Source organism: Stegostoma tigrinum, chromosome 33 (genome assembly GCF_030684315.1).
Source record: "Stegostoma tigrinum isolate sSteTig4 chromosome 33, sSteTig4.hap1, whole genome shotgun sequence".
Taxonomy (NCBI): domain Eukaryota; kingdom Metazoa; phylum Chordata; class Chondrichthyes; order Orectolobiformes; family Stegostomatidae; genus Stegostoma; species Stegostoma tigrinum.
The window spans coordinates 35,429,159-35,441,854 of NC_081386.1; the positions used below are offsets into that span (position 1 = coordinate 35,429,159).

The 12,696-nt window shown below is 39.7% G+C and overlaps 1 protein-coding gene across 3 annotated transcripts in view; it reads left to right on the forward strand.

The window, feature by feature from the left end:
- megf11 (multiple EGF-like-domains 11) overlaps positions 1-12,696 on the forward strand; it is a 498,254-nt gene that overhangs the window by 470,881 nt on the left and 14,677 nt on the right. The window contains exon 24 of one of the 3 annotated variants that reach the window (XM_059639360.1): positions 12,354-12,472. The exons of the other annotated variants lie outside the window; for them this stretch is intronic. Within the exon in view, the coding sequence (XP_059495343.1) occupies positions 12,354-12,472 (119 nt within the window). The remainder of the gene's footprint in view (positions 1-12,353; positions 12,473-12,696) is intronic. 3 annotated transcript variants of the gene reach the window in all.

Sequence of the window (12,696 nt, forward strand, 5' to 3'; positions counted from 1 at the left end):
CCAAGATAATAAAATGTGGGGCTGGATGAACACAGCAGGCCAAGCAGCATCTCAGGAGCACAAAAGCTGACGTTTCGGGCCTAGACCCTTCATCAGAGAGGGGGATGGGGGGAGGGAACTGGAATAAATAGGGAGAGAGGGGGAGGCGGACCGAAGATGGAGAGTAAAGAAGATAGGTGGAGAGGGTGTAGGTGGGGAGGTAGGGAGGGGATAGGTCAGTCCAGGGAAGACGGACAGGTCAAGGAGGTGGGATGAGGTTAGTAGGTAGCTGGGGGTGCAGCTTGGGGTGGGAGGAAGGGATGGGATGTTGTTCACACTGAACCTTTGTTACTGAATCAGAGTGCCATCGTATAATGTACCCTGAATAATGATTCAACATCCCATTTCACATTGTCCTCTTGATAGTGAAAAAGGCTACCTTTTCACAATGTACCTTTGCTGGTCAAACAGGGTTCCTCGTCAGCTTTACCCATATTAGTGAATTATCCTCCTAAATTATACCCACCCTGGAAAGTAAATCAGCTTTCTGTTTCACACTGTTCCCTCAGTAGTGAATCTGTGCTGTGTTTTATAATGTAGACTCAATATTGCATCAGTGTCAATTTCACAGTTTATAGAATGCTATTGAGAGAGTTGATTAGAGCAGCACATTCTGGAAACGAGCAGAGAGTAGGCCATACTGGACTTGTTTGATACTGTGCAATCTGAAATAATTAATTAATGACTTCAGAATAAAGGCACCTAAAGATTGCAGTGATTGTAATGTGTTTGAATTCTACATCCAGTTTGAAAAGAAGAGTGAGTCTAAGCCTAGTATTTTAAGCAGGGCAACTAAGTGGGCATAAAAGCTGAGCTAGCTAGAAGTAAGATAACAAAATGTGAGGCTGGATGAACACAGCAGGCCAAGCAGCATCTAGCTTTTGTGCTCCTGAGATGCTGCTTGGCCTGCTGTGTTCATCCAGCCTCACATTTTGTTATCTTGGATTCTCCAGCATCTGCAGTTCCCACTATCTCTAGCTAGAAGTAAACTTGGTTATTAGGCAAGCATGTAGATAATTGGAGTAGCAGTGGCAGACATGTAAAAGGAATTTCAGAATAAGTACATTCCTACAATGAAGAGAAATTTTAAGGATAGGTTCAACTATCTATGCTTAACTGAAAAAGTTAAGCGGAGCATCAAATTTAAGCAGAAATCATATCATTTCACTGGTTAGAATATATATATGGCAGTGAATGACTAAAAAATTAATCAGGTCTAGAAATAAATTGCACTGCAAGAGGAAGCTAGCTAGAAATATAAAAGCAGGTAGCAAGAGTTTCTGGTATCACTGAAGGAAAAGACAAAGTAAAGTGAGAATTGGTCCTCTACTGGTCAGAATGGGGAGTTAATAGTAGTTAATAAAGAAATGGCAGAAGTAATGAATAAACAATTTACTTCTGTCCTAACAGTAGCGAATACAAAAAATCCCCAAAATACGTATTACGCTGGAGGTTGAAGAAAGAAAGGAACTTGATGTAGGGAAGCAGTACTAAACAAACTGATTGGGCTGTGGGTGGATACGTTTCCTGGTTTGGATGGCCTTCATCTTAAGTTTTTAAAAGAGGTGGTTAATGAGGTAATAGATACGTTAGTGTAAATGCTCCAAAATTCACTAGATTCTGGGAAGATACAGTCAGACTGCAAAGTAGCAAATCTAGCACCTGTTTGCAAGCAGAGAGGGAGGTAGAAAACAGGAGACTATAGACCAGTTAGTTTAATGCCTGTTGTAGGGAAGTTGTTAGAATGAATCTTTCAGGGGGTTGTAAGGCAGTATGAAACACTCAAGATAATCAAGGGTAAAAAAAAAAGCCAACATTGTTTTGTGAAAGGGAAATCCTGTTTAGCCAATTTATTAGAATTCCTTGAAGGAGTAATATGTGCTCTGGATAAAAGGAAACCCATTGATGTATTCACCTGCACATCTGCCAATTTGGTATATTGTATTCATTGTACCCGGTGTGGCTTCTTCCACATTGGGAAAACCAAGCGGAGGCTCGGGGACCGCTTTGCAGAACACCTCCGCTCGGTTTGCAACAACAACCGCACCTCCCAGTCGCGAACCATTTTAACTCCCCCTCCCATTTCCTCAGACGACAAGTCCATAATGGGCTTCCTGCTGTGCCACAATGATGCCACCCGAAGGATGCAAGAACAGCAACTCATATTCCGCTTGGGAACCCTGCAGCCCAATGCTATCAGTGTGGACTTCAGAAGCTTCAAAATCTCCCCTTCCCCTACTGCATCCCAAAACCAGCCCAGTTCTTCCCCTTACCCCCACTGCATCACAAAACCAGCCCAGCTCTCCCCTCCCCCCACTGCATCCCAAAACCAGCCCAGCCTGTCTCCTCTTCCCTAACCTGTTCTTCCTCTCACCCATCCCTTCCTCCCACCTCAAGCCGCACCTCCATTTCCTACCTACCACCTCATCCCGCCTCCTTGACCTGTCCGCCTTCCCTGGACTGACCTATCCCCTCCCTACCTCCTCACCTATACTCTCCTCTCTACCTATCTTCTTTTCTCTCCATTTTCGGTCCGCCTCCCCCTCTCTCCCTATTTATTCCAGTTCCCTCTCCCCATCTCCCTTTTCTGATGAAGGGTCTAGGCCCGAAACGTCAGCTTTTGTGCTCCTGAGATGCTGCTTGGCCTGCTGTGTTCATTCAGCTGCACACTTTGTTATCTTGGATTCTACAGCATCTGCAGTTCCCATTATCACCATTGATGTATTCTACTTGGATTTCCACAAGTCAGTTGACAAGGGCCAACATAAAAGATTATTATACAAAATAGGAGCTTATGGTTTGGGAAGTAACATACTAGCATGACCAGAAGGTTTGGCTAGCTGGTTGCCTGGCAGAAACCAAAAAGTATGCATGAATGAATGCTTTATAAAAGCAGAATGTGATGAGTTGGAATATTACAGTGGTCTGTGTCTGGTTCAATATTTGATGTTTCAAAGTAATGATTTGTTATGATCCCAACTGATGTTATTACTGGATAAGTCAGATCCCAGACTGAAATCTGGCTTGATCGATTTTTTTTTAACTTTTAACGAGGTGATTTTTGACTGAAACACCAGCACACAATTCAGAAGATTCAACAGAAGTTTATTATGCAAAACAGGTGAAGATAAATTTGAAAAATTCAAACTATTTACATATATCACAAGTTTAAAGATTTCGAAATGCCTGGGGAGGTGATGGCCTAGTGGTGTGATCACCACAGTTAATCTAGAGCCCCAGGAAATGTCCTGTGATTAAATCCCACCATGGCAGATGGCGGAATCTAAATTCAATTAAAAATAAATCTGGAATTAAGAGACTGATGATGACCACCAAACCATTGACGAAGAAAATCCCTTTAGGGAAAAGAATTCCATCCTTACCTGGTCTGGTCTAAATGTTACTCCAGACTCTCAGCAATGTGGTTGACGCTTAACTGCCGTCTCGAATGGATCTCATCTTGTGAATGAATAAAAAACAAATTCTCGTTAATCCCAAAGCATTCCTGTACAATACTTACACCTGTCCTTCTCTCTCACATCTGAGGGACTTAATTTAACTGGTTTTCAGTTCCGTGCCTTGAGAATCTGATTACCTCTTCCTGAAGCTTGAATTACAACTTAGATTTCTCATTTCAAATAACTTTTTCAGGGTTGGAGCTAATCATTTCTGGTCTGGAGTGATCAAACTATACTGCTTATACTGAGGTAACCCATTCCTTAATAGTTCTAAACCATTTCCTTTCATCAGAAGCAACTGTTTTACTCATCCAGCTACAACCAAGACATCTGCAAAACCCCTAAACTGAAACTGAAAAGCTTTTTCCCAAGCTCTGGGGGTTTCCCATAATCAAAAGAAAAAAAACATCCCTGAACTTGTAAACTGAAAGCTTAATGGACTTTGTTCACTCTTAAACCCTCCCAATGAAAACAAAACCCTGTTACAAACCAAGAACTCTCCCTTTGTTACTGTATTTTAACAGAATATGAACCATGGCAACAGAAATACTTAATTCTGAAACCCCTTCAGGCGCATAGACCCAAAATCCATCCCTAACTCAATCCAAACTATAAAAGAAATGACATTTGAATAGATATAAATCATGAACCTTCCATCACACTTAGATAAGGGACTGAAGATATGATAGCCACATTTGCAGATGGTTAAAATGATAGGTAGAAAAGTGTGTTGTGAAGATGACATGACAAAAATGAAAACTGATATTGTTAAATGAGTGAACAAAAATTTGGTATATGTGTAAGAATTTGGGAAAATGTGATATTGTTCACTTTGGCTAAAAGGATAAAAGAGCAGTGTCACTTGAATGAATTCTGAGGTGCAGAGAAATCCTAAATATTTTAGTGAATGAGTTACACAAGGCTATTAAGTGTGTGCTGGACATCATCAGCAGGGCTAATGGGATGTTCACCCTAATCAGGAGGAATTGAATGTAAAAATTGAATGTGTTATGCTTAAGTTATACAGGGCACCAGTAAGATCACATCTTGAACATTGTATACAGTTTTAGTATACTTACTTCAGGAAGGACGTACATAAATATTGTAGATGATTCAAAGGAGATTCACTAGATTTAAACATGGAATGAGTGAGTTATCTTACGAGGAAAGATTGAATAAGCTGAAGTTTTCTGAAGAGCTAGAAGTTCCCAAGCTAACAGAGGTTACTGTGAAGACCCTCTGAACCTTGCCATGAGGCATGGTGAGCAACAGGTTAAACTCACCACTAAATCAGTCTAACCTTGGTGGGGTGGGGAACCTATTGATAGGGATTCTGAGGGACAGAATTAATTTGCATTTGCAAAGGCAGGGATTAATCAAAAACAGTCAACGTGGTTGTGTAAGGGGAGGTCATGTCTGAATGACTTCATTGAATTTTTTAAAGAAGTGACCAGGTGTATAGCTGAAGGCAATGCTTTGGTATAGTATATTTGGACTGCAGCAAGGCTTTTCATTACGTCATGCATGGGAGATTGTTGGTTGAGGCAGCACAGACTCAAAGGGCTGAATGGCCTACTCCTCCTTTTTCTATGTTTCCAATGATTTTTCTTCAGAACCAGTGAATCAGCAGCACATTTCATGTTGCTCCTTTGATGAATCAGCATCCTGTTTCGCAATGTTTCTTTTTCCATTCCAATTCAATGGTAAAGTAATTCAGATACATTTTATTTACTTCTAACCGTATTACACTTCTAGAGAAGACAAATAATCCCTTCAATGGTTTCAACATTGACCAAGATTTGAATAGAAAAACAGCAAATGTGTTTTGATGCAAATGAACCCACCTTCACGGGCTAGTATGTGGTCAATGAGTAAAATTGTTTAAGGAAATGAAAAGAATGGGTAATCAGCAGGATACTGATTGAGGATGCATTGCAGGAAATATTTGGGTATGTGAAATGTGTAAAAGGTGGAGGTGATATAGTAATGCAGAGTAAAGGCAAAACAGCATAAGATTAAATTAAGAGCAAGAACTGCAAATGTTGAAGCCAGAGATTAACGCAGTATGGAGCCAAAGCAACACAGCAGGCCAGGCAGCATCAGAGGAGCAAAAAAGTCTAGGCCATTTAGGACATTTCAGGTCGGGACCCTTCTTCTGGAACAGGGAGGGGAAAGGGAGCTCAGAAATAAAGGGAGTTCGAAAATAAATAGAGAGAGAAGGGGTGGGGCTGGGGGACGTAGGTGAGTGCTGCTAGGGAGTGGTGGGGATTGGTCAGTAGGGCAGGAGAGTGTCCCCACCTTCTGCCCCACCCATTCCACTGAATAATCCCCATCACTCCCTACCTGCACTCATCTATCACCATCCCACCTACCTTTCTCCAGCCCCACCCCTCCTCTCTATTTATTTTCGAACTCCCTTTCCCCTCCCCATTTCAGAAGAAGGGTCCCATCCCAAAACATCAACTTTCCTGCTCCTCTGATGCTGCCTGGCCTGCTGTGTTCTTCCAGCTCCACACTGTGTTATCTAAGATTAAATTGATGTAGCCAGTGAAAAACCAGGCAAGAGGTAAGGAAGTCAGGCCACAGTGGAGAGAGATAGTCCATCAAATGCTAGCAAGATAAAGTTAGGACTTAACTATCTATATTGTCATGATCCCAATTGATGTTATTACTAAACGAGTCATACTTCAGCGTGAAATCTAACTTGATAGATCGTATTTGTTTTGGTTTTAACAAATTGGTCATTCACTGAAACATAAGTACGCACTCGCAGATTTGGTTTTAGCAAAAGAGAGAGGTTTATTAAGTGAAAGAAATAAAGGTGAAAATAAAACAGTATTTACTTATAACACTTCAAAAACATTTTGAAACTGAAAGTGAAATATAATTCCATATAATCCCAAAACCCATATGAAACTACTTCAAAATCAAAAAATCCAAGTTTAGCACAAATAAAATGTTTATTTTATTTGTTTTATTTACAAATAATGTTAAAAATAGATTTCAATCACCTAGTCGCCATCATTTTAATCTAATAGAGGAGCTTCTCACTCGTGTACACATATGCAAACAATATCTCAATTTTTAATATGTTGAACCTGTGAGTGATGAAAACTCATTCTAAAACACACACACACACACACACAAACACTCTCTCTCTCACTCTCTCACACACACACACACACACACACACACACACACACACACACACACTCACTCTCTCTCTCTCTCTCTCTCTCTCTCTCTCTCTCTCTCACAGGTACACACACAAACACACTCTCTCTCTCTCACAGGTACACACACACACACTCTCACTCTCTCTCTCTCTCTCTCTCACAGGTACACACACACACACACACACTCTCTCTCTCTCTCACAGATACACACACATACTAAAGCAATAGTGGATCAACTGTTGGAAGGGGAAGCACTAAAACTTGCAAAGTGTACAAGCTCCAGAAACCATGCAACTTGGGAGAAGAAAGAAGTCAGGAGACATCAAGAAAGCAGGCTATCTTACCAGTATTGCTCAGACAGAAGGACTGAACCCCAAGCCATAGCCTGTGCATACCACCTCACTGGCCATGTTCAAAAGCTATATGTTGTGGTCTAAGGTAAATATTACTGCTAAACAGCCAGAGAATGCCTCATTGGAAGGATAAAATGCAATTGATCTTCGTCAGAATAGTATAGAAGCCCTACCACAGAAAGACTCGCTTAACCTTCCCTCATCTCTTGCTGGTCCATGTTTCTTATTCCATTCCAAGCTGTATATCCACTTTTCATGACCCTGTCCACTCTATTCTAGGCAGCTAACCACACTCACCTTGCTCTGTCTTATTCTGTTATTTCTGCTGTCTCAATCTTCTTTGTTTCTAATTCTGTTCTTATTATCTCTTTATCTTTCTCTTCTTGCAATTGATAGAAACATGAACCCTCTTACTCAAAGACTTTGAATGCATTTTTATTTGCTTGTGGGTTGCAAGCTTCACAGTCAAGTCCAGCATTTATCGCCCATTTGTAATTGCCCTTAGGAATGTGGTGGTGGGCTGCTGCCATAAACTACTATAACTCAATGAAGTACGTATACCCGAAGTGCTATTAGTGAGAGAATTCCAGCAATGCTGAAGGAACGAAAAGAGATAAAGCAGCCCGAAAAGGCTGGAAAAGGAAACTGGTTGGAAATAAAAAGAATCCAAAAGGAAATTAAAAAGCAGGAGATGTCAATGAGAAACTTGAATTTGAATTTCAGGGAGAAACGAAAATACAGGAGAGAAGAATGTAATACCTGCTTAAGTGAAACATCACATAAAGAGATGTTAGATACTGTCAGAATCTCTAGAGAACCCCTACAGTGTGGAAACAGGCCACTCAGCTCAACAAGTCTTCATCTCTCTGAAGAGTATACCAACCAGACTCTATCTCTGAAGGGGAAAATACTGATCATAATTTAAAATCCAATTGGAAGATGCTGAGTTTATACAGACCCTAATAAAATTTGAGGAAATGGATGTGGAGTCATTCGAGAAAATAGCAAGACAAGTGAAGTGACCGAAGGAAAACAGGACATTGCCTATGCGAAGCAAGTTGACAGGTGGAGCACATGAAATCTATGCATCACTCAGAAGAGGTTTCTAAGAATTGTAACCAGAATTAAGCAGTTAGCTGTCTTAGTAATAAATCTCACAATGAGTGAACTTGCAAAAGTGAGGATAAATTACCTAGAACATTTTGTAAGGTAAGGACAGATGTTGCCAAGAATGGCAAAAGTGAAAGCTCTGATAGAATTTCCTATTTTAAAATGAAACAGGCAATTGGGAAATTTTAGGGAATGTATAAGTTTTATCAGAAATCTAAGCCTAGCTCAGCACAATAGTTGTACCTTTAGCAGATTTGTTAAGGTGATCGGCAGAACACCAAAGAGCCTTTGAGAAGCCAAAGACAATCCTACTAAGTTCATCATTGGAAACTCCTAAATTTACAGAATCTTTTAAGATGGCAATTGATACTGTTGACTTGAGAGTAGGTACAAGATGATGAATTCGGACTAGAGAAACTAATGGGGTAAATAAACAAAAACACAAATTGATGGAGAAACTCAGCAGGCCTGGCAGTATCTGTGGAGACAAAATAGAGTTAATGCTTTGAATACAGTGATCCTTCTTCAGAATTAGTGGGGTACTTTTCTAAGCAATTAAACCCGTATCAGAGGAAATACTCTAAAGTGGAAAAGGGGACTTTGTGATTACTGTTGGCTGTTTAACATTTTGAAATTAATCTCTGACAGGATTGCAAAAAAACATTAATCAATACAAACCATCTGCCAGCTTTGGTGGAGAAATTTAATAGTTGAAATGCAAAATTGTTCCAATGGAGCTGATTGATTTAACTATTCAGTGTAAAAATTGTTCACATTGCTGGACAAAGTAATGTAATAGCAGATAAATTATTCAACGGTGTGATTGTGCTGAAAGAATTTGGGAAGGAAATGCCAAATTGTTTAAATCTTGCATAATGGGGGAATCAGTGGCAGTGAATTAATAAAATATTGTATTACGTTGAGTTTATCTCAATTTAATCCATTTAAAAACAGCATTCCACTTCCTTTAAGGGAAGAGGCATGTAAGAGACCACAAGGTTTTTATTTTTTGAAATATAAACTGAAATGAAAGTTGGACTGCTGCAGCTAAAATACCAGGAGAGTTTTACAGCTTGAAAATCAAATGCTGCATTTGTTTGAGCTGCATGATACAATGATGCTTTTTGAAGCTGTCCAGGAAGAATTGGAGGTGGAGTGGCACCAAGACCCTTTTGAGTTAAGGGAAATCTGCCTGACACCAGCATTCTGAAATGGGCAAGTGTGTCAGCTCTGGCGTCAGGACAGCAGAGAGAAACATCCAGAGCCTGCAAACAGCAAGAATTCATCTCCTCATCCCCCTTCTCTCTCTCCATGTGGAAAAAGACAAAGTCCAGGAAGTTGAGATGAAACAATTATAGCAATAGAAGTCCTAGATGTACCTGATGAACCATTTAATTGAAGACTGACCATCATCCCGTTGACAACAATGAGTCTTCAGTACTAAAATAAAAAAGGCTGTGAGAAAATTACTTTCCACTTTCTGGTTTGGATTTTTGATCTCAGAATTTTATTTACACTGTCTACGTTCTTTTTTCCACCCTTCGTATCTGTGTTAAACTATTTGTCTTTTCTCTCTTGTAGTAGTGATTGAGTGTGTGTGGATTTAGGACTTTTGAAGCGGGTACAGTTTAAGTTACATATTAGATTAAATATCCTTTTTCTCCTCTGCTTTTATTGGAGTTAAGTGCGTGAATAGTTATTTGTCACTGATGAAACCTGATGTGAATTTGTTTTGTCCTGAGTAGCAGTCAGTCAGCCAAATTGGTCACTTTAGTGGTTTCATTGGAATTTTATACATTTTGTGATGGTTTATGGAACCAATTATTAGTATGTTCTTTCTAATTAAGTCATAACGCAGACTAATAAGCCTTAACACAGAAGAAAAGGAGAGAAAGGAATTCTCATCATGATTTAAAAGATATCATGAGGAAACATCTCCACTTCTGGCCTTAGGGAAGGCCATTGATGGAGCCTCTGAAGATTGTTGGTCAGTCTCTGAAGAATTTCTGGGGCTGAAATGATTGGCCTTCAATATCCACAACTATCTTCTTATGTTCTAGGTGTGTCTCCAACCAGTTTCCCCAGATTTCCATTGATTTCACCTTTGCCACATAGAGTCAAATATGCTTTGAGGTCAAGGGCAGTCACGCTCACCTTCACTCTTGAATTCAGCTCTTTAATCCGTGTGTAGACCAAAGCTGTAATAAGATCAAGAGCTGAGTGACAGTAGGAGAACCCAAACTGACTGTCAATGCGCAGATTATTGTCAGTGACACCTTCCATCGTGTTGCTTATTGTAAATAGTCTGATGGGACAACAGTTGGATTTGCACTGCTTTTTGTGAATATGATACAACCTGTGCAATTTTTCACAAAGTAGGGTAGATGCCAGTATTGTAGCCATATGGCGCAGTTTGGCTAGGGACAGAGATAGTTCTGGAGCACAGGTTTTCACTATTACAACTGAGATGTTGCCTGGGCTTTTGCCAAATCCAGTGCCTTCAGCCATTTCTTGATATCCCATGTTGTGAATTGAATCCACTGAAGATACGAATCTGTGATGTTGAGAACCTTGAAGAAAAGTCAAATTAAGCCATCTCCTCAATAATTCTGATGGAAAATAATAGGAAATGTTTAATTGTTGCTTTCCTTGACCTTCCATCATTGTGTTTGGTGTTATTCGTTGAGCCTCATCAGGTTGGCCATTTAATAGTCCAACTAGATGCAGCAGACTGCAGAGCTTTAATCTGATACATAGATTGTGGGATCTCTTTTCCCTTGCATGCTGCTTCAACTGCTTAGCTGTGGTGCAGCTTCACAAAGCCAGCACTTTATTTTCAGATATGGAATTGGTGTTGTGGACTTCCAGGATTAAAGGCAGGTAAATAGTGTTGTGGTACATACAAACCATAACTAAATTATGAAACGAGCTCCAGGCACTATATAGCCTACTCTGGTTCCTATTGCCCTCTCTGCCTTCATTATATTTCTCTCTCTCCCCCCCCCCCCAAATCTGCTAACTTCTCCCCTTTATCTTTTCTTTTCCTTAACACATCCTTCCATTCTCATATTTCTTTCTCCCCCTTGTCATAACTTCTATGCTTTGAAAGCATTATTGCTTATGTATCACTCATGCTCAATGAGAGTGGAACAAGTTAAAAGCTCTGTTTTTAAGTATAGATCTGTATGTCTGTATTTCCAAGTGTACATCAAAGAATTTAATGTGTCTAAATTAAAATAAGTGATTGTAACTCCTAATAAATGCAGATCAGTTGATCTACATCAGTATTGCAGGTGCTGAGGAATTCACGGCTTGTTCACCGTCTTGAGGGCGTACTTCCAATGCTTCAGCAAATCCTTACCAGTAACTAAATAATATCCCCACAAGAGGGAGTGATTGAGGAAAAAGGGGGCTGAAATTTGTTTCTGCTTAATAAGTGGTTCCAAGCTGTGTTCTGGGAGAAGCTGACTTGTCCTTTGTTGCCATGAAAATGAAAGATATTTTTTGTAAGTTCGTGGATCCTGTCACTTATAGGTTCAGGATTTGCCTGTAATAACATTATGTCAATGCAATACTGTCCTTAATTTTACAAAGGTTTTTTGGCTTCACTGGGTTCCAAAATAAAGTTGATTTACTTCTTGGGATTTAGTGTTCAGATTGAGTCTGTGAAAGTGTTGATTCATAATCAGACTCAAAAGTTCTTGTTAATTTTGTAACTCTCGTAATGAAGTCATGTGTTTTTCCTGCAGTCCTGCTGTATCCTGTTGCTTGCCAATTTCTGGATAGATAGTTGTTCATATATTGCTGTTAATTTGTTTCCATAACTGCTTTTTACAGTCGTGTTGTAACCTGGTGACAAGCATTAATTTGTTCTGCTTAAACATTATTTCAGTTTTGCATTTGTACCTTATTTGAAAATCTTTATAACATACTGTGGTCACAGGCATTATATATAGAAGTTAGTTAAGATTATAGTGCAATCTGCTGCAAGTCTGGAAGAGGCTAGTCCTAATTCTGTTTCCCTTCTCTCTGCACTCCTCTCACTCTGTCTAGCCCTTTCCTACTTTTCAATCTCATTTCACCTCATTCTTATTCATTTGCACTCACTTACTGTATTTTGCTCAATCTGTCCCTCTCTTTCTGCCTATTTCTCCCTCCCCTTATAATTAATAGTTACTCCATATACATACATTTTGTGCTGACTTATTTTTTTCTAGATCCATCTCAGAATACCAGCACCTTTCACTGTTTCAACAACCCTAGTTACCACACAGTATCCCAGTGTGGGAGACTCACCTGTTTTACCAATAACTTGGATGAAAGCTGCTTCATTAAGGTATGTACAGATGCAATGTTGCATTAAACTGCAATGGCCAATGTAAGCCTCAACTTCTAATTGGAATCTAAAGCCACAGGTATCATTAAACACCTTGTGATTGGTCAAGTTTTGAATGCAGCTTCAACAAGTTAAGGAAACTTCATCAACCTTTTATTCTGACTGCTTGGATTATTGAATTTCTCCCCCAAATCTGACACCCTCTTATAGTGCTGTTTAGTAAA